We start from the raw sequence: 22955 nt of genomic DNA, 5'->3' as shown, positions 1-22955 counted from the left end.
AAGGAGGTGGGGGTTCCAAAACGTGTCCATTTTCAGCAAGTGTTACATAAATGCCCCCAATGAGCTTTCGTTGCATTAAATATCAGGAAAGATAATCCTCGAGGGTCCCTCAACATGAAGGCATAACTGGATTGTTGTAAATTATACAATCCTATGGGCATATTTTGTCAGGTCAACAATATAATGCTATTGTTCATGCAGCTGACAATGTTATATTGTCCAGAATCCAGATGATGTGTTAAGGTAGATGCTATTGTCAGCCAATGTACTCAGGCAGATGCTATTGTCAGCCGATGTACTCAGGCAGATGCTATTGTCCATTAAGTACTCAGGCAGATGCTATTATCAGCCAATGTGCTGAGGCAGATGCTATTGTCAACCAATGTGCTCAGGCAGATGCTATTGTCAGCCAATGTGCTCAGGCAGATGCTATTGTCAGCCAATGTGCTCAGGCAGATGCTATTGTCAGCCAATGTGCTCAGGCAGATGCTATTGTCAGCCAATGTGCTCAGGCAGATGCTATTGTCAGCCAATGTGCTCAGGCAGATGCTATTGTCAGCCAATGTGCTCAGGCAGATGCTATTGTCAGCCAATGTGCTCAGGCAGATGCGATTGTCCAGTAAGTACTCAGGCAGATGCTATTGTCAGCCAATGTACTCAGGCAGATGTGATTGTCAGCCAATGTGCTCAGGCAGATGCTATTATCAGCCAATGTGCTCAGGCAGATGCTATTGTCAGCCAATGTACTCAGGCAGATGCGATTGTCAGCCAATGTGCTCAGGCAGATGCTATTATCAGCCAATGTGCTCAGGCAGATGCTATTATCAGCCAATGCTCAGGCAGATGCTATTATCAGCCAATGTGCTCAGGCAGATGCTATTGTCAAATAAGTACTCAGGCAGATGCTATTGTCAGCCGATGTGCTCAGGCAGATGTTATTGTCCAGTAAGTACTCAGGCAGATGCTATTGTCGGCCGATGTACTCAGGCAGATGCTATTGTCGGCCGATGTACTCAGGCAGATGCTATTGTCCAGTTTGACAAATCAGGCATGTCTCTGGGATTGTATTATCCAGAGTTTGCATCCAAGGAAATTGATTTTATAGCTCATTTTCATTTTCTTTCTGAAGGTCTAAAGAGCTTCCACCCACAGCACATGCAGAACATCGGCAGACATCAGTGTATCTTGACATGAATTACAAGAACATAATCTTACAATGACATGTTAGTTGTTCCCATCGGAGCACATAATGCTGGGATCCCAGTTTTCAATCATTGCATGTAATACATAGACAAGCTCCAAAATAAGGATTAAACACTGCATAAAAAATTATCCCCTTGGGGGACTGATGGTTATTTCCCTAACAAGCAGGGTGAAAATGAGGGATTAGAGGGAAGGAGCCATGGCCCCCCTTCCTGAAGTTGTGCAGTCATGGGGAGCACAATTTAAGTTAACTGCATGGTCCTCATGTTTTATAAATAGTTTGGTTTGCATCTGGCCGTCGGTTTCGATTTTTAAATAATTTACCTGAATTGGAGGAGAAACCCCCCTTTTCAGTGGTGGATCCAGATGGGGAGCATAACTCTACGAGACATTAATGTCCTGATGGATTCTACCAAGTTTGGTCCGTATTCCTCAGGTACAGTTGTTGTGGAGAAGATGTTTTCGTGAAAATGAGGGATTCGGAGAAGAGGCCCGTGGGCCCCTTTCCGGGAGAATGGTTCGATACAGCCATGAGGAGCACAACTTAAGGTTCGGGCGTAGTCCAATGCCTCGTGCCGAGTTTGGTCTGGATCTTTCTGGCAGTTTCCGAGAAGATTTTTAAATAAAATACCAATATTTGGGGTAAAACCCCCCTTTCACTTCCTTTATAGAGAGTGCATCCAGTGGGAAACACAACCCCATGAGACCTTCCTGTCCTGGTGCATCGTCAGAATTTTGGTCCATATCGGTCGGGCAGTTTTTACCTCCGCCACCGAAGGTGAAGGAGGTTATGTTTTCACCCCTTTGTCTGTTTGTCTGTGTGCAGGATATCTCAAAAAGTTGTCGACAGGTTCGGTGTGTAACAAGGACGAACTGATTAGATTTTGGTGAAGATCTGAATCCGGATCGGGATCTGATAATTTTTGAAGCGATTCGTCACCGTTGAGAGATGGGGCGAAACCGATATACAACACGATATCTCAGAGTTGTGTACAGATTCGGATAAAACTTGATGGACACGTTGGGTGTGTGGCAAGGACGAATTGATTCCATTTTGGTGAAGATCTGTATCCAAAATCTGGATACGAGAATTTTTTTTTATTTTTTTTTTAAAGTGATTCTTCACCATTGAGAGATTAGGGCCAAAAACGATTTAGTACTGTATAGCATGATATTTCAAAAATGTATTGGGCCCGATATGTTCCCGTGGATCAGGCCTTGTGTGGTGGAGGGATGCGCTCTACCGACTGCCCTTATAGTCGAGAAGATGTTTTAGTCAAATGTTAACGGACGTATGTCCGTACGGACGGACACCGGGACCCACTCGATGAGCTTATTTCTGAGAAATAACCTAAAAGTGGACACATCAAAATTGTACTGCCATGAACGACAAGGAAAGTGTTAAGATAAAAGAAAAATCAATTGGCTTGCCTGAAGAGACATATCATCCAGTTGGCAGGTCTGTTGGCGCGATTGGCGAGTTATTATTTGATGGATGTGTCTCGCGGAAAATCATTGTCTGGCGAGTGTCCTTGGATGTCATCATTTGGTGGAATGTTAGTTCAGTCGGTGAATTCCGAGGGAATGTTTAGTATGTGTGCACAGAAATGTATCGGTTCGAGGTGGACGTTCAGAAAGACGACAGTCAGGTGTGTATATATCCAATGCGAGGTTCTGGCTGGTGAGATGCGTTTAAATGGGATATTATTGTTCGACTGATGGATTTCAGATGGATATTAGAACCAGCCTGAAAGTTTACATATTACCACCAGGTACACAAGTGCTATAGTTCATCAAATCATTCCATACTCACATACACATCTTAAAGCTTCCCTCCCCTTTGCTGTGATTGTATTTCAACATAATTTATTCCCCCCCCCATTTCAAATTCACCAAACTCAAAACATTATTTTGGAAGTCACCACGTTTTAACTGACGAGTGAAAATTGAATGCAGATGTTTCGTTACATTTCTGTTTCTGGAATTCCTGAGCGTCCTGGCAATGAACAACGTAGCTTATGTGCACGATGTACCGTCGATAAAATAAGAGCAATCGGGTGGCAGAAATGTCGACAGTTAGTGAAATATCTGACGGATGCCGACAGTCACATTCCTCACCGTCGGTGAAGAGTGGGTCCGGTAGCTTTCTGAAGAACAACTTCAACAAACTGCTTATAACGTTGAGGTCCCGCCATTTCTGAAGGGATAGAGAGAAAAAAAAAAAAACAACAAGAGTGTTAAGGAAAGACCTCCTGTCGCTGGAGTACATCCACATGGATTATCCCTCTTGGGATGTTCAAATGGAATTTGGTGGTTTGGCCAGCAGATTTAACTCATGGCTTTTGAGTCTCTGCCTTTTGGTTGTGTCCTTTATCTCCACGGCTTGACGTCTGAAGTGCTTCACATTTATGTAGTTTTGTAGCAAAAAAAATAAATAAATAAATTCTCCTCCATGGGGCAGCAACAATGCAACACTTTCAGGAGGAAAGCATCAACGATAAATAAGAACAGAAGTTAAAAAAAAAAAATTGCATTCATTTCCACAATAAAAGACGAAGGGAAATCTTTGGGAAGGAGGTGGGGGTGGGGTGGGACATGGTGGTGTGGGGGCTCACTTCGTCTGATGTGTCGATCTCCATACTCCCACGGTTAAGCTCCTCCTGTAGGCTGGAAACGGCTGCGTTGTTTCCAGGGACTCGGTAAATCCCTGTAGAATCCAAACCCTTTTCCTCGACCAAGTGGCAACATATTTCCACGATGAGTGGTAGGTACTGCAGAGAAGGAGTCAGGGAAGAGAGAGAAGTTGGGTGGGGTGTGAGGGTGTCAAGAGGCAGATCAACTGGGTTTAGAAGGATTCGTGAATTGATGCAACGTGTTCGAACACAAAGCGATGAAAATCAACCCCACATCAACCAAACCCCAACGCCAATCATCAAAATGTGCAATCGACTCAGTGTGCAAATCAACTCGGTGTCAAGTTAAGTTCATAGCGCCTCAAGCGAATGAAAATTATGTTTTAGATAAAATGCATGGTTATGTAAGGTGGGGGCAGAGAAGGAGTTTGAGTTATGAACACCGAGCAGCTGTACAACGAAGGATGTTCAAAAAAGGCCCAAGACAAACATGGTGATGCTGAAGCCAAAGAAAGCCACGTGAATATTCTTCCCGAGAGAAGTTGGGGAGTTAAAGGCATGGATTTTTTTTTTTTAATGCAGCTTGGCAATAAACGACACCCTTGTGAGTAGTTAAAGTGCCAAATTAAAAAAAAAACAAAATCAACAAATTGTGCACGAAGGATGCTTGCGTCAAAACTCTTCATAAAAATGAATCAAGTTAACATTCTACTGCCACAGCACGAGCATAAAGGTAATGTTACACTCCGCAAAACGATAGAGTTTGACTCATTAAATCGAATGTTCACAAGGTCTCGTCAGGGTACTTCACAGGCCGGGCCTTGCATCACTTTGGGTGCCACGTTGGCCGTCCCATCTGCTAAAATTCACTGCATGCTAAAGATCACGCAGCACCTTTTATAAAAGAGTAGGCCTTTGGGGGATTGCTACTCTGGCCAAATTAGAATTTCTGCACCGACATCGTTGGGTCACATCTTTACGATAATTAAGAGTCGAAAAATCTTGTCCAATAAGTTCGCCACGTGGGGCGAATCAGCTACAGGCAGGTGGTGAATTGATGCTCTTCAATAGTTAACTTTTTTCTTTTTTTGCAAACACTTGCGTTGGTGCACCAGTGATTGGACTGCACCAGCAGGGTTCCCAAACGCCGAATATTATTTTGAGCTTACGAAATGGACTCAGGTTAAAATGCTATTTTTAGTGTTTCAAGAAAAAATAAAATAAAAGTCTTCTGTTGTACTGACATCACTACCTGCAGGTATCAGTGATCTGACCGTCCCTCACTCTCTACATTCAAATCCAGAATAAACTTCCATTTTTGAATCGATATTCTAAATTCACAATTATTCTTTTGTATCATGTGGTGAATATGGTGACCTGATCGCCACAAGTTTGGCGAGCATCGAAACCCTAAATTGGACACCGAGGGACTCTCGAAGATGCAGGAAAGTGATTTTAAATAAAATAATCATCCAAGATGGACAGCAACATGAGTAGGAAGCACAGCTTGAGAGTGAAGAAGAACAGAGTTAGGACTGAAGTGAAACGGGGTATTTCACATCGAGTGCCATTAATGTATGGAATATTCCTCCTCCTCCTCCTCCTCCTCCTCCGTGGTTGCAGGTACAGGAGATTGGTTTGAAATATAATTGTATTGACACACAGAAGCAATGGGGATAAATGAGTACACAGAATAGGTAGTAATGGGAGGTAGACTGTGATTGGATGGGAGTGTATGTATGTAAATGAGCAGTAGACTATGATTGGATGGGAGTTAATGTATGTAAATGGGTGGTAGACTGTGATTGGATGGGAGTGTATATATGTAAATGGGTGGTAGACTGTGATTGGATGGGAGTGTATGTATGTAAATGGTAAGTAGACTGTGATTGGATGGGAGTGTATGTATGTAAATGGTAAGTAGACTGTGATTGGATGGGTGTGTATGTATGTAAATGGTAAGTAGACTGTGATTGGATGGGAGTGTATGTATGTAAATGGTAAGTAGACTGTGATTGGATGGGAGTGTATGTATGTAAATGGTAAGTAGACTGTGATTGGATGGGAGTGTATGTATGTAAATGGTAAGTAGACTGTGATTGGATGGGAGTGTATGTATGTAAATGGTAAGTAGACTGTGATTGGATGGGTGTGTATGTATGTAAATGGTAAGTAGACTGTGATTGGATGGGAGTGTATGTATGTAAATGGTAAGTAGACTGTGATTGGATGGGAGTGTATGTATGTAAATGGTAAGTAGACTGTGATTGGATGGGAGTGTATGTATGTAAATGGGTGGTAGACTGTGATTGGATGGGAGTGTATGTATGTAAATGGTAAGTAGACTGTGATTGGATGGGTGTGTATGTATGTAAATGGTAAGTAGACTGTGATTGGATGGGAGTGTATGTATGTAAATGGTAAGTAGACTGTGATTGGATGGGTGTGTATGTATGTAAATGGTAAGTAGACTGTGATTGGATGGGTGTGTATGTATGTAAATAGTAGGTTGACTGTGATTGGATGGGAGTGTATGTATGTAAATGGTAAGTAAACTGATAGGATGGGTGTGATCTGTGGGTGTTTATGTATGTTGTGTGCACTTTACTGATCAATAATGAGATGTTCTGGCTCTCAAGATTCTTATCGTTACGGGTGTTGAAAGTGTGAACATGTCAGATAATACCATCACCCCCCCCCCCAGTTCCCCACTACAAATTGAAAGAAAGAAAGAAAAAAAATTCCCACAAAAAGAGTAAGATGAGGGGATTTAGCAGCGGAAAGATGGGCCAAATAGCCGTTACCTGTGCTTTGCCAACTGTGTTACCTACAGGCGCACTGCATCAGTGGGATAGCCACATCTCAATAAATGAAGCGACCATCACGGCATATTCATGATTTAATCACAGTCAAGTTTTTATGCAAGCATGCTTCGTGTGCATTGCATTCAGCACATAGATATATATGTACAAAATAAGTGCAACTAGTGCTAAAGCATATACTGCACGCACGCACGCACGCACACACACACACACACACACACACACACACACACACACGGATACGTTCCTGGAAAATGTCGTGAATGTCCATTCCACGAAAGTCGGGGCATTGTTTCAATGGGGAAATGGGGGATAGGTTCCCAGCGATTCATGATTCATAAGAGAAAATCAAAAATCCTGTGATAAACCTCGAATACGCCTGCGGATAAAACCGCAACTACGTGAAGCACAGGGCCACGAACGTAGAAAGAGGTCAGAAAAACCATGAATATCCATGCAAGAAACTGTGAATACGTGAAGCACAGGGCTGCGAATGTAGAAGCTCGTCAGAAAACCGCCCACGAAAAACCACGAATAAAACCGCGAATACACGAAGCACAAGGCCGCGAATTTAGAAGCAGGTCACATTTTATGAACCGTAAATACACAGGGTCTGCGAATAGCGTAACTGCAAATCTCGGGGTCCGACATGATATATATACATATATATATATATATATATATATATATATATATATATATATATATATATATATATATATATATATATATATATATATATATTGTTGCGGATTCGCGCCCGCCGGCATGCGAGCGGCCACGTAACTCGAATCGCGGCACGTCGCCCACCGGACGGACAATCCCGTCGTGACCCTCTCGGACTAACGCCGGGAACTAGTCACAGGTGGGCCTTTCAGCCTCACCATGATCGTGCCAATCGGCTCCCCGCGTGGGATAGGGTTGCTGGCCAAATTCGACCTACCTAAGTACCCACACAGAGGGTAGACCGGGCGATCGCACCTCGCCGCAGGTCGACTTCGGACACGGGCCACTTTAAGCGACCCGTTCCGTACTATCGGGATAACCGAGCGGTGTTATCGTCAACCTCGACGCTTCGATTAATTATTGGGCGTATTTAGCCCACGACCAACCCTTTACGTGAAGTAAGATGGAGATTCAATAAAAGAAAAGACGAAGCGAAACAGGAAAAACAGTTCAACATAAAGCACATTTATTCCGCGGCAAACGGAAAGCACACATATACAATTATACACCAAAAGCAAATGTAAAAGTAGAAGAAACACAACAATTCTGCACAAAAAGCAAATGCAACAATGCAGATCTACTACCGACTACCGAGCACACGGCAACACTTATACAGTTTTACTTCACAGACGGCGCCGACAACACATATACTCAAAGCAAAAGAAAAAGGAAGGGGCCACCCTCAACGATGAGGGGGCAGACGGGCCTGGGGCTGAGACTGCGTCGAGCCTACCCGTCTGGTGATGAGCCGCAAGATGGCGGCGGCGCCCCGACTCCGCGGGCCTCGCTGGCACTGCCTGGAATGGGGTGGGAACGGGGCCTCCTTCTCACACGATCTCAGCACGGGGGGAAACAGGAGGGGGTTGTTGATGCTCGGGGGAATGAGGATATCTCGCTGGCTTGGGTCCCGCGACGAGCGACTCCACCGCGACCTCAGTCGCGTTACCGGCCTCCCCTCTCCGCAGCTCCCCGACTCTGACACGAGCGCCCTCTCGACTGCATACGCCGCCGCCACAACTCTCCAACTCTCCCACTCTCCACTCTTCTCAACTCCGTCCAACTGCCTCGATTTGCTCCGCGCTCGGCGCTTTATAGTGCGACAGGAGAAATCATATGCAGATTTTTGGATCAGGAATCGCTCGGGGGCGGAGCCACACTCCCCATTGGACAGAGGAAAAGTGGGCGTGAATGATTCTTGATCCGCGAATCTGCATATAGCGATTATACTCCGACGCACCTGGAGGCGGGGCCAAATCGCCCCACGCTCGCTGATAGGACGGAACAGAAGTGGGCGTGAATCGTTCTTGATCCGATTTCTTGGAAAGGCTGGTGTTTTTGCACCCGCTGCTCGGTGCGCGCCCTGTACGAGTCCAGGATCGGTGCCCACAAGCGGCGCGGGAATGGCGGTGATGCGATGGTTGCGAGAGCGAGATGTGACGGCAAGGGTAGTGGCTGTTGTTGTGAAGCGGAGTTGCGGTTGGTGGTTATTGTGTGATGGCTGTTGAGACGTGGTTGGTGGTGGTTGTGGTGGTAGTAATGGCGGCTGGTCCAAAATAAAGATAGTAAAAGAAAAACGGCTATCTAAAAGGGTCGCAGCCCGAATGAATGACATTTATTCCCTCTAAACAACGGGTTTGGGCCTAACTACACATATACTTACAGAGATATCTCACCTACAGGACCTGAATGGTGGTTTGCGAATTTCGTCAACCACAACAATATATATTGTTGTGGTTACCAAATTCGCAAACCACCATTCAGGTCCCTTAGGTGAGGTATCTCGGTAAGTACATGTGTAGTTAGGCCCAAACCCGTTGTCTAGTGGGAATACATGTCATTTATGCGTGCTGCGACTCTTCAGGATAGCCGTTTTTCTTTCTCTATCTTTATTTTGGACCAACCGCCATTGTTACCACCACCAGTCACAACATCAACCACCAACCACAACGCCGCTTCACCACAACCGCCACGACCTTCCCGTCACACCTCGCAACCGTCGCATCGCCACCGTTCTTGCGCCGCTTGGGGGTACCGGTGTTGGACTCGTGCAGGGCGCGCGCCGAACAGCGTGTACAAAATCACGGATTTTGTGCTTCAAAAACGACACACGCCCACTTTTTGCCGTCCAATCGGTGAGCGAGGGGCGAATTGGCCCCGCCCCCAGGGCGTTGGAGGGCGATCGATATATGCAAATTTATGGATCAAAAAGCATTCACGCCCACTTTTTCTCGGGCCAATGGGGAGCGAGGTGAAAGGTCGAAGGGAGGGGGTCAAAGATGAGAGGGCGAAGCCACGGGGCTTATAAAGGCAACCGTGTTCGTCAGTCGAGTGAGTAGGAGAGTAGGAGAGTCGAGAGGGAACAGAGAGTCAAGACTTCGCGGGCGGTGGAGTTGGCAAGAAGGAGCTGGTCGTCGTGTGCGTTGGAGTCGGAACGGAGGGGACGGAGCTGTGGAGAGGCAGCGAGGGCAGACGAGGGGGTGCTCGCGTCGTGCGGGGAGCTGCACCCCAGGGAGGCCGACAGCGTGACCTGGCCGAGGTGGAGACGCTCGTCGCGGGGCAATAAAAATCCTCTATACCCCGAGCATCAGCAACCCCCTCCTGTTTCCCCCCGCGCTGAGATAGTGCGACCAAGGGGGCCCCTTTCCCACCCCCTACCAGACACTGCCCGCGAGGCCCGCGGAGTTGAGGCACCATCGCCGCTCCGCGTCTCATTACCAGACGGGTAGGCCCGACCCGGTCTCGGCCTCAGGCCCGCCTCATCCTTGAGGGTATTCTTTCCTTGGTTTTGGGTATGTGTTGTCGGCGCCGTCTGTGAAGTAGAATTGTATAAGTGTTGCCGTGTGCTCGGTAGTCGGTATTAGCTCTGCATTGTGTCCTCGCTTTTACATTTGCTTTTTGTGTAAATTGCATTGTGTCTTTTCTGTGTGCTTTTGGTGGAATTGAATGTGTGCTTTCCGTTCATCGCGAATAAATGTGCTTTGTGTTGAACTGTTCTCCCGCTTCGCTTCGTCTTTTCCTCTATTGAATCCCCATCTTGCTTCACGTAAAGGGTTGGTAGTGGGCTGAATACGCCCGATAATTAATCGAACCGTCGAGGTCGACGATAACACCGCACGGTTATTCTGATAGTACGGAACGGGTCGCTTAAGTGGCCCGTGTCCGAAGTCGACCTGCGGCGAGGTGCGATCGCCCGGTCTACCCTCCGCGTGGGTACTTAGGTAGGTCGAATTTGGCGAGCAACCCTATCCCACGCGGGGGCTGATTGGCTCGATCGCGGTGAGACCGAAAGGTCCACCCGTGACTGGTTCCCGGCGTTAGTCCGAGAGGGTCACGACTGGATTGTCCGTCCGGTGGGCGACGTGCCGCGATTCGAGTTACGTGGCCGTCAGCACGCCGGCGGGCGCGAATACCGTAACACTGGTGTCAGGTCGTGCGATACAAATTCATCGCCCTCCTCGCGGCACTGGTATCGGAGAACAGGAAAACGGGCTCTCCTGTCTCCGGCTAAATTCACGGGAATCGGTCCAGGGGTGAGAGAAGCGACCCCCGATTCCCTCCAAATTATGAGCGAGCGAAATTAACCCTTCACGAGAAGCAAGATGGCGTCTCAAGGCGAGCGGGAGCCGGGGGTATTAGAAATGGATGTAGAATGTGTAGAGTCCATGGTCCAGGATGGAATCCCCGTGCAGGAAATGTTGATTGTGCAGGAACACGGACTCGCCCAACTGAACCCAGAGCCCGAAATGGGTGCGGCAGCGGCCGCGGTGTATGACACCCCCCCCCCCCTCTCCACCAAAACCCTTCCCCGACCCCTGCCGAAACGGCTCACCCAAGCGCACCCGACATGACCCAGCTATTCACCATGCTGGCAAAAATGTATGCGGAAACGACAGCGAAGATGATTGCGAACATGAACAAACAAATGAACGAAAAGATGGATGCGAATACACAAAAGATGAATGCGGAAATGATCGAAAAGATGGAAGCGAATATGAAAAACGAAATAAAAGCATGAACAAACAAATGAACGAAAAGATGGATGCGAATACACAAAAGATGGATGCGAATACACAACAAATGAACAAAAAGATGGATACAAATACAAATGAAGTGAAAACGACGATGGATGCGAATACACAGCAAGTGAGAAAAGAAATGAAAGAACTACGGGGTGAGACGCAGAACATGGGCCGATGCCTGCAGGCGGGCATGAAGGCCGTGACCAGGGTGCTGGAAATGGCGACTCCACGTGTAGGAACAAACGAGCTGGAAGGGGGTGCAACGGCTGACAGGCCCGCGGTGGAGGCGGGTGAAAAAATAATTCGGGGGGCGTGTTGGGCGGGGGTCGTGACGGTGACCAAAAGGGAAATATTAAATGGGGAGACCAAAACGTGTGAGACGAGACACGAGGTGACGACAACGGAAATAATAGTGGAGACAAGGGAGGTAAAGGGTGAAGAGTTGGCAGTGACGGTAGCCGGGAAGGGAACGATAGAGGAGAGACTGCACGATGAAGACAGGGTAAGTGACGCACACACACACACGGAGGTAGTGGAGGACAATGGGGGTGAGCTCGCGGAGCGTGCAGAGACCCAGTGCGAGCACCTGGATGGCCTCCTCCAGGAACGAGGGGAGGGAGTATGCCCCCTTGAGGCGAGTCACGACCAGGTGGGTTCGGTCGTGCTTTGCGAGGTTGAGGGGACGGGTGCTGTGGACAGGTGCACGGAGAGCTTGGGGGGTATAGAGGCCCCGGAGATTCTTGTGGGGACACGAATCCCCAGTGTGGTTGTCCCTGTGTGTGTGGTGCAAGGTGTGAGTGCGTCCCCGTGTGTGGAAGCGACCCCGTGTGTGAGTGGTGTGGTGGCGATTGTGCCGGAGTGCGTGCTTCCCAGCACGCCGTGTGTGGATGAGGCACCGCGGGTGAGTTCCCTCGCGTGTGGGGGTGAGGCACCGTGTGTGAGTGAGGCACCGCGGGTGAGTACCCCCGCACGCGTGAGTGAACGGCCGTGTGCAAGGTCGCTGTGTGCAAGGGAGACCGTGTGTGTGAGAGAGCGGTATGAGAGGGAGATGTCGGTTGGCATGCGGGAGCACGCAGCCGCGTCTCCCGGTGTGAATGTGATGGAGTGGACTGTGTGCGTCGTAACACGCAGGTGTGCGTGGGTGGAATGGAGGTGACGACGGCGACATGAGAGGAAAGGAAGCCGAGTAGCGGCTGTAGTTGTTTCGGGGACCGTGCCGGGTTCACCCAGCAGTGAGCACGTGGTTCGTGCTGTGCAACGCACGAGACCGCCACGTGCTCGCTTGCGAGAGTGAAGTCCCAGTCCGGAAACGCACGCGGTGGATTTGCCGATCCCGCGGACGGACAAAGTTTAGGCAGGTAAATGGATTTGGACCGGACGGGTTCTCCACGCGATCGTGTGTGTTAAGCTCCAACGGGCAAAGCACATGTGTTCGCGTGGGGAACCCCTCGAGACGTGGGGCTTGTGTTTTTTTTTATGCGCACGGTGATGCCATGGCTGCACGTGGGGTTGGAATCCGGCAGGAGGGGTATCTCTGCCGGATGGTACCGTCCAAGGAGGGACGAGGAACACGTGCAGCTGCATGACGTCACGGGCAGTTGCAAAGTGCGCGAGCTCTGAGTTGCCGCGCAGGTGCTGCGCATGGAAAAAAAAAAAAAAACAAGCAAGCCTCACTTTCGGGTGCACAGGATTCCTGGGCAAGGGGTGAAAGACCCCCTTACCGGGGCACAGGATGGAAACTAGTTAGGGGGAAGGGTTAGCTTAGTTAGACCGACTTCATGGGGCAGGGGTAAGTCCTCATGGAGTCCGTGGAATGGATTAGTTAGAGGGATTGTAGCCAGATTTAGGTTGGGAAATTGATTAATGGGATTATTTGGAGACAGTGACAGACTTGTGAATGTGTAGAGGGGACGTAGCTTAGCTACATAGTGTTTAAAGGAACGTGCTATAGTTTAAGGGACGACGTGGGAGCACGAGTTAGTTAGGGGATGTAGTAAGAAGGATGGCAGAGTTCAGTGGTGTGTGTGTTGAAGAGTTGGTGAGTGAAGTGGAAGCATGTGCTAGGTGAGTGAGTGAGGCCAGCGGGTCTGTGTGTATGGAGCGAATGGGGAATGCATGGTGCGATGAGTGATTGGGGGGAGGAGTGACTCCCGCCCAAGGGACCCCGGGGTCAGTGTAGATTGAGTTAGCTGGGTTAGTCAAATTGAAAAATGGAGGTCGTTTTGTTGTTGGTGGGAAAGTAGGCTCGAGACCCATTTGGAGGGGTGCAGGAGCCCTGTTGACGGGCTTGGGAGCGTGGCTGCGAAAGGTGAGTATCGCTGAGTGGGTACCCCGGGCACCAGGCGAGTCGGCCGTGGTAGGCCAAGGGCCCATGGGGGGCCGGGATAGCGTTGTGGGCACGGGTGCGTCTGCTTGGTGCGGGGGCCCGGGGCGCCATTAGCCGCGTGGGCAGTGTTGTGGGCACGGGTGACCCTCGGAAAGGGGCCCGGGAGGCCGGCCTGCCACGTGTGCGTTTCAGGGGAGGTGCCATGGGGGGCACTCCCCGGTGTTAGGGAGCTGGTAGGCTCGGAGGCAGTGTAGTGCCCGGGGGTGCCATAGCGGGAGAATCGGCAGAGGGTCGTGCCTGCCAAAGGGAGCCACGTGTCCCAGCCAGGAGACCGTGTGAGGGCACGGAGAGAAAATTGGGGGGCGAGGCCCGAAATTGTGAGGACACCAACACAGGCGACGGGAATCTGGGTTGTTAGAACCAATAGTTTAAGCGAGAGGCGCTTGTTGAAAGCCCCGGGGTAGTTTAACAGTTAAATGGTTAGGGTAGATTAGGAGATGTACCCCTCCGCACCATCCATCCCCTCGCTCTCGTTGTGGGCCGCTGGACCCACTTGGTGTTAAGATCGCCGAACTCTGGGGAGGCCATTCTGAGGCTTCGTTGGGCCTCAGCACAGGACGTTAGCTCTCCCTTATTCCCCTCAGGGAAGGGAACGTAGGGGTTGGGAGTAGGCTAGGTGACAGGAGAGGTTAGCCGAACAAGGACGATAAAGGGGGTTAGGGGACGATTTATAGTGGGGAAGTAAAAATAAAAACAACAAAAAAATAAGTTGGGGCTAAATTGGGGTTTGACAAATTAAGGTAGTGGGTATGTACAGTGACAGGCAAAGGCGATAGGTTGGGAGGGAGACAGGTAGGTAGGTCCGAGCCCGCCTTCCAAGTGGCCAGCACCACCGCACTCCCTCCACCAACCTCCATTGAACGGCAAAGGCTGGCCAACTTCATCGGCTGACCGTGTTTTGCTTCAAAGCGGAGGCCGGCCAACTTCATTGGCAGCTGTGTGCTGCAAGGCCTGTGCCGGCCAGTTCATCTGCTGGCTGTTTTTCTTCGAGGCCTGTGCCGGCCAGTTCTTCTGCGGGCTGTGTTTGCCTGCAGCGGCCTTCTTCTGCGGGCTGTGTTTGCCTGCTGCCTTTGCCATGCCATGCCCACTGCCCACGTTCACCAGCCCCGTTCAATTTTTGCTTTGCCCCCCCCCCCTGTTCATTTCCATGTGCGCCAGGATCCGCAAGGCAACAGTTTGCAAGCTGCGAGAACTGCCCTGTTGGCAGCTACAACACGGGCCTGCAGTGGCGGCCCGTGCACCGTGTTTGTGTCCATCCATCCATTCGTTGTGCTCATTGCGTGTGCCACTTGAGCTGGCACGGAGACTGCGTTTGTGCAGCCCATGCACCGTTGTGGTTCACTGAGTTCGATTCAAACCATCCATCCATCCATTCGTTGTGTTCATTGCGTGTGCCACTTGAGCTGGCACGGAGACTGCGTTTGTGCAGCCCATGCACTGTTGTGGTTCACTGCGTTCAGTTCAAAAAGGAAGGCCTTGGACTGCGTGTGAGCAGCCAGCCACGTTCCCTGTCACCTGCATTGTTTGAGCCAGAGACTGCATGTGGGCAGCCTGGCTCCCTGCTAACTGCTTTTCTTTTGCAGAGTTCAATGATCCTGGGCCATGGTTTAGTGTAAAATTTGTAAGTTAAGGTTAAGATGTACTGTACATATGAGTGCGCCCCCGGCATGTCTGTCTTAGCGCCGGCAATTTTATTTAAGTCGTCCGTGCGAGTGAGTTTGTTTAGGTAGTTACGCAGCCCTCAGGTTATTTATTTTGGGGACACGAATACCATGAATGTCGCACTCAGGGATCCGTAGGTAAAATGTACTAGGGGAAAACTACACATGATGGCACACGAAAATTTGACGACTCGGGACGAGTCTGTAAAAAGGGGAGGGGGTAGTGTTGTGGTTACCAAATTCGCAAACCACCATTCAGGTCCCTTAGGTGAGGTATCTCGGTAAGTACATGTGTAGTTAGGCCCAAACCCGTTGTCTAGTGGGAATACATGTCATTTATGCGTGCTGCGACTCTTCAGGATAGCCGTTTTTCTTTCTCTATCTTTATTTTGGACCAACCGCCATTGTTACCACCACCAGTCACAACATCAACCACCAACCACAACGCCGCTTCACCACAACCGCCACGACCTTCCCGTCACACCTCGCAACCGTCGCATCGCCACCGTTCTTGCGCCGCTTGGGGGTACCGGTGTTGGACTCGTGCAGGGCGCGCGCCGAACAGCGTGTACAAAATCACGGATTTTGTGCTTCAAAAACGGATCAAAAACGACACACGCCCACTTTTTGCCGTCCAATCGATGAGCGAGGGGCGAATTGGCCCCGCCCCCAGGGCGTTGGAGGGCGATCGATATATGCAAATTTATGGATCAAAAAGTATTCACGCCCACTTTTTCTCGGGCCAATGGGGAGCGAGGTGAAAGGTCGAAGGGAGGGGGTCAAAGATGAGAGGGCAAAGCCATGGGGCTTATAAAGGCAACCGTGTTCGTCAGTCGAGTGAGTAGGAGAGTAGGAGAGTCAAGAGGGAACAGAGAGTCAAGACTTCACGGGCGGTGGAGTTGGCAAGAAGGAGCTGGTCGTCGTGTGCGTTGGAGTCGGAACGGAGGGGACGGAGCTGTGGAGAGGCGGCGAGGGCAGACGAGGGGGTGCTCGCGTCGTGCGGGGAGCTGCACCCCAGGGAGGCCGACAGCGTGACCTGGCCGAGGTGGAGACGCTCGTCGCGGGGCAATAAAAATCCTCTATACCCCGAGCATCAGCAACCCCCTCCTGTTTCCCCCCGCGCTGAGATAGTGCGACCAAGGGGGCCCCTTTCCCACCCCCTACCAGACACTGCCCGCGAGGCCCGCGGAGTTGAGGCACCATCGCCGCTCCGCGTCTCATCACCAGACGGGTAGGCCCGACCCGGTCTCGGCCTCAGGCCCGCCTCATCCTTGAGGGTATTCTTTCCTTGGTTTTGGGTATGTGTTGTCGGCGCCGTCTGTGAAGTAGAATTGTATAAGTGTTGCCGTGTGCTCGGTAGTCGGTATTAGCTCTGCATTGTGTCCTCGCTTTTACATTTGCTTTTTGTGTAAATTGCATTGTGTCTTTTCTGTGTGCTTTTGGTGGAATTGAATGTGTGCTTTCTGTTCATCGCGAATAAATGTGCTTTGTGTTGAACTGTTTCCCGCTTCGCTTCGTCTTTTCCTCCATTGAATCCTCATCTTGCTTCACGTAAAGGGTTGGTAGTGGGCTGAATACGCCCGATAATTAATCGAACCGTCGAGGTCGACGAATAACACCGCTCGGTTATCCCGATAGTACGGAACGGGTCGCTTAAGTGGCCCGTGTCCGAAGTCGACCTGCGGCAAGGTGCGATCGCCCGGTCTACCCTCCGTGTGGGTACTTAGGTAGGTCGAATTTGGCGAGCAACCCTATCCCACGCGGGGGCTGATTGGCTCGATCGCGGTGAGACCGAAAGGTCCACCCGTGACTGGTTCCCGGCGTTAGTCCGAGAGGGTCACGACTGGATTGTCCGTCCGGTGGGCGACGTGCCGCGATTCGAGTTACGTGGCCATCAGCATGCCGGCGGGCGCGAATCCGCAACAATATATATATATATATATATATATATATATATATATATATATATATATATATATATATATATATATATATATATATATATATATATATATATATATATATATATATATATATTTATATATATATATAGTCCTCATTCTGTAGTTTGGACGAAAAATTAAGTCAGGCAATCTGCTTAAAAGTTTATGTCAGTGGGATCTTCAAAATTGCTTTTGGCCTCAGGAAGAAAAGAGTAAACAAGTTTGCAAAGAGCGAACATACAGGCAGAAAGCGATGTGGAGAATGGGTAAAGCCAAGGGATTACATAAGAGAAGATAAACAGTAACGAGGACGAACAAAAGGTAACGAGGTGGCGCGGGTGAATAAAATGGGAACAATAGCGAGAAGAGCATCAGCGAGAGAAGAAGAAAAAAGAAAAAAAAACCAATGTAATGATAGTGGTGGGAAAGAACGACAAAGAAGGAAGGATGGTGGTGAGACAGAATGAAAGGTCGGTGATGAGAGAGAAAATAAGAGAAGCGGTGTGCGGTAAGAATGAATGACACGCATGGGTTGAAAGGAGAGGAAAAGATCGAACTTTAAAACGCTTCAGATTACCTCTGCAACACATTCAGTAAACTCTTGGCAAACAAAGCATTTACAGTCCAAAAAAATAAAAATAAAAACATTCCAGGCTGTCCCTCGCTGGATGGAAGAGATAACACGATCAAATCAAAATCATACAAAACCGTCTCCACCACTTCAATTCAGTGTATCACGAGGAACATCTGGAGGGTTGATATTATTTTGGCATTTGCTGCACCGGCTGCGAGTCGTGCAACGTGCACGATGAATGCAACACAGAAACCGCAATTCAGACAAGAATGACTCTAGTCAAGAGGAACACAGAGGAGATTTGAGTCGTCTCGCCGTCATTAATTATAGGGTACCTTATTGTGGTACGCCTGAGGACAATCTTCCAAGCGTACTCCAAACGTGAGAGCAGTTTCTGAAGCGGGCTTTGGCACAAACGGCCTCTTCATGATGCTCTGGATGCCTTTCCGCCACGTGGTCTTATCTTTGGGTGGACTTGGCTCCTCTGAGAGGTACATCGATCAAAACATGACGGAAAGCATTTTTGACCCAATACACCACGTCCTCAAGTCCCAAGTTACCAAGTCGCAGACTCCCGCGAGCTGCAATATCACTGCACATACCTTTGCCAGAAACTTTGTCAGAATCCTGTTTTGGTGAACGTGGTGGAATCTTGTGGTCCCCTTTCGGGACAAGGAAAGGCTGCCTTCCAAGCATCTGCCGAGGTGCCTTGGGTGACAATTCCACCTTGCCGGTGGCTGCACTGCAATAGAAAGCAAAAAGAGGCTTCCAGAAATTCGTCGTCATTCACAAACCACTGTGCATATGACATCATGAATTTGCACTTGGCAGGGTGTTTTTTTAGACTGCGAAGATGCTCAAGTATTGATAAATATGTAATAACCCAGCATAACACAGGAAATATCACTTTTACATTGTTAGACAGCAAAGTGCATTTAAGGTAACTCAAGTGTTGGCTGGGCTGAGAAAGAGAAAGTAATTTGGAACAAATTTATTTTGTAATTGAATAAAAATGCATCAATCGCTACGATTCATGAGGACACAATGCAACTTGCCCGAGGACTTGTAAGAAAGGATGCTTCGGAAGTTATTCGAACAAGCTGAGACGCAATTTGTTCTGCTCCGTTTAGCTCTTATTACCTCTGCCACCGAAGGTGGGTGGAGGTTATGTTTTCACCCCTGTTTGTCCGTTAGTTTATCTGTGAGCAGGATATCTCAAAAAGCAGTGGATGGATAGGTCGGGTGTGTGACAAGGATGAGTTTATTCGATTTCGGTGAAAATCCGGATCTGGATTTTTTTTTTTTATTATTATTATTATTATTTTTTTTTAATTTTTTGAATGATTCTTCACCATTTGAGAGATGGGGCCAAAAACTATGTATAGTATGGAATTTTTCAAAAGTTGTGGACGGATGACGAAACTTGGTGGATGAGTTAGGTATGTGACAACAACAAGCAGATTCGATTTTGGTTAATGTCCGAATGCAGATACGGCCCATCAGTGGAGTATAAAATGTAAACTGTTCAGCCTGGAAGACATGTGCTCTCTACCGAGTGCCATTCTAGTTTTGTACTGCATTCGTGAATGACTCGAGCAATTTACCACAGTAAAGCACATCTCCAAATATCTCAATCATTTGGCACATTTCATGATCAAGATTACAAACTATGACAGAATGGCATTAACTAACTCAATGTCCGAACAACTGCTCTATGGGATTGAGCTCTGGCGATTGGCGGGGGGGGGGGGGGGCATGGAAGATGGGCAACTTCGGCCTCATGCTCCTTAAACCACCTGGTAACAACACATGCCCTGTTTACTGGAGCATTGTCATCCTAATAGACACCGCTCTCAGCAGGGAAGAAATGCAGATGATCACTCAGGACAGTAACGGAGCATGCTGAATCAACCCTGCCTTCTAATGGAATTAATGGGCCCGGGCCCAGGCCATGCCAGGAAAATGCACTCCAGACCATTATGGATCTGCCAGAACCTTTCACTGTTTGAACCAGACACTCGGACTGCAGAACTCCCGGGGCTGTCACACATGCACACATCCATTGGTCGTGAACATGGTGAAGGATGACTCATCAGACCATATCACATTCCTTCACTGCTCAAAAGTCCAGTACCTAAGCTCCTTGCACCACTGGAACCGTAAAACTAGGACAGTATGGACATTGCCTGGTGTTACGAGTGGTTTGTACAGCGATGGTATCCTGACCTGTGAAGTTCCCTTCTAACCGTTTTCCACGATACACAGGATGCTCACAACCCACATTGAACTCCACACACAGTTTGCCCACCATTGCTCTCCTGTTTAGCCTTGCAGCAGGAGTGATGCCCGTGCATGACTTGTCGACAATGTCCTTCGCTCACTGTTGTCCTTCGATGATGACGTCTTTCCATTTTTTTTTTTCCAAGCTGACATCACCTTCCAGTCAGTTCCTCGTGACATGGTAGCAATTTCTGCAGCCTTTGTCACTGAAGCACCCCCCAAACATGCACAAACAATGACACCACATTCAAAGTTACTGAGGTCTCCTCTTGCGGCCATGCTGGCTGCCTCTTCATACTCAAGCCGCAGCCAGCACATATATACACAGACACAGACACAGACACAGACACAGACACAGACACAGACACACACACAGACACAGACACACACACTTGCGCATTTCACGCACCAGTCAAATACGTATGGCGCCGCAATGCTTTGTATACATGTTGTATGGCCCAAGTACCCTCGTGTTTCAATTTTTTGTTTAAAATTTGTGCAGTGGATTATTGTATATTGTTCGGATATCTTTTTACACAGCCCACGTTTATTACACAAGAGAACAGAAGCAGCAGAGGTGCAGAGCAAGTGAGAAGATGATGGTAGGAAGAAGATTATCTATAAATTGGCTCGTGACAGGGAAGGGGATGTAAGGAAGTGAAAAGTGGAAGGGGGGAGGTGATGATTATGGGTGGTGACAGGAAGCGAGTGACACAAAGGGAGGCAGTATTGGAGGTTTGGGAAAGCCATTTTAAAGAGCTCTCAAACCAAGGAGGTAAGGACAGTGAGCTCGAGCTACCGTGTTATGTAGAGGGCAAAGTGGAATTAGTGGAGATCACGGAGGAGGAGGAGGAGGAGGAGGAGGAAATGCAGACAGCATTAAAGAGGATGAAGATGGGAAGGGCACCAGGCATTGATGAGGTACATCCAGAGATGCTATTTGCAGTGGGAGAAGTTAGAGTTAGTTGAAAGAAGAGGCTGTTGAATATGTGCATGAGAGAGGGTTCAATTCCAGAGGATTGGAGGACAGGGTTAATTGTGCCAATATGGAAGACAAAGTGCAATATACAGGATCCTGGGAGGTAAAGATGCATTATGCTCCAAAGTCATGGCATGAATGTACTGAAGAGGATTCTGGACGGGAGGATAAGGGAGAGTGTGGAGATGGGGCTAGACGAAGAACAGAGGTTTAGAAAGGGTAGGGATGTTCACACTGAGAAATTTGGTGAAGAAAGGGTTGGAGATGCAAGAGGTGAAATGGCGTTAGGATTTGTGGATCTTGAGAAGGCCGATGACACCATCATGAGAGAGATGGTGATGGCGACATTGAGATGGATGGGAGTGCCTGGAGCAAAAGTTAGGTTGGTGGAAGTTATATTTGAGGAAAAGAAGGGAAGAGTTTTGGTTGGTCCGATCGATGCTACAGGAGTTCAGTGTGTACATCGGCTTGAGGCAGGAAAGCTCTCTCAGTCCACTCATGTTTATTATGGTGATGGAGCTGGTAAGCAGGAGGGTAAAATGAAGGGTATTCCAGGGAAGATGTGGACGACCAGGCTGTTGCGGCAGAGAGTAAGTGGGAGATGCAGGAGGTAATGGGGGAATGGAAGATGAGTATGGATAAGACGGAGGTAATGTGGGTCGGGTAGCAAAGAAAGGAATGAATACGAGGTAAGAGGAAAAGATCAGGCAGGGAAGTTGGTTTAATTATATGGGGGAGGAACAGTGACCGGGGATGGTAGTTCGGAGAAAGAGGTGGGGAGGAGGGTGGAAGGAGAGCAGACAGAAAAATATCAAGGAAATTGAAAGGGAAAGGTCTGGTGTCTTATGAAATGTGGCTTATCTTTATGGTCTCGTGACCGTGGCACTGAGACAGAGACGACAGAGGCTTCAGGTCAACGAGAACAACTGGGTCAGAAGGATTGTTGGGGTAAATAGGGTGGATAAAAGGAGGATGGATGAACTGAGGGAGGGAATTGGTGCGCAGATGAGCATCACGGGGAAATTGGTAAAAAGCAGGCTGAAGCGAGCTGGACACTTGGTGCGGATGGAGGAAGAGAGAATAGCAAAGAAAGCGAATAGGTAGAAGGAGGAAAATGAGGAGACTGCGACCGAGATGGGAAGATTGTGTGAGGAGGGATATCAATGAGGTAGGGGTAGTTGGAGAGTGGAGAGATTTGGCTGAGGACAGAGGAAAGTGGAGGAGTATCGTGTTCAAGGAAGAGCAGAAGTCTGATACCATTCGGCCTCACCCCTTATCAAGGGAAGAGAGGAAGAAGATGTAAGAAGAGTAGAAATGACCAAAAATGAAGGAAACCTACTTCATTACGGTGTATTCCTTTATCTTCCTGCTGATCAAGTCGCGACTTGACTCACCAGAGTCCTAAGGAATGCAAAATGGTATGTGGTTGGAGATAAGGGTTAACAGACTCAAACAAAGCATTGTGTGCCTATCCCATTTGATAATATGATAAAAAAAAAATCATCCCAAAAGCTTGAAACTCGAACCATTAAAACAGTCTTGTATTCAATCCAAATTACAATTGTTAAATGGGTCTCTGCCATAATGTAACATAATCTTTGCTCCAAAAATGGATCCAAAACACTCGTGGATACAAAACTCACATTTAATTCCCCAGCAAATGCAATAACAATAAACTCCTTTTGTGTTTTTCTTCTTACCAATTGTATGATGGATATCAACAGAAGTA

The 22955-nt window shown here is 48.5% G+C and overlaps 1 protein-coding gene across 2 annotated transcripts in view; it reads right to left on the bottom strand.

The window, feature by feature from the left end:
• The window catches only part of ARHGAP21 (Rho GTPase activating protein 21), a 141830-nt gene that overhangs the window by 41517 nt on the left and 77358 nt on the right, over nt 1–22955 (bottom strand). For both annotated transcript variants that reach the window (XM_085879126.1, XM_085879127.1), the window contains exons 13-17: nt 22566–22627; nt 18570–18709; nt 18303–18451; nt 3819–3974; nt 3322–3400 (exon numbers count right to left, since the gene is read on the bottom strand). In XM_085879126.1, coding sequence (XP_085735252.1) covers nt 3322–3400; nt 3819–3974; nt 18303–18451; nt 18570–18709; nt 22566–22627 — 586 coding nt within the window. The remainder of the gene's footprint in view (nt 1–3321; nt 3401–3818; nt 3975–18302; nt 18452–18569; nt 18710–22565; nt 22628–22955) is intronic.

Source organism: Eptatretus burgeri, chromosome 4 (assembly GCF_056783735.1).
Source record: "Eptatretus burgeri isolate ZD-2024b chromosome 4, Ebu_testis_v1, whole genome shotgun sequence".
Taxonomy (NCBI): domain Eukaryota; kingdom Metazoa; phylum Chordata; class Myxini; order Myxiniformes; family Myxinidae; genus Eptatretus; species Eptatretus burgeri.
This window is presented reverse-complemented; position numbering and strand designations above follow the sequence as displayed.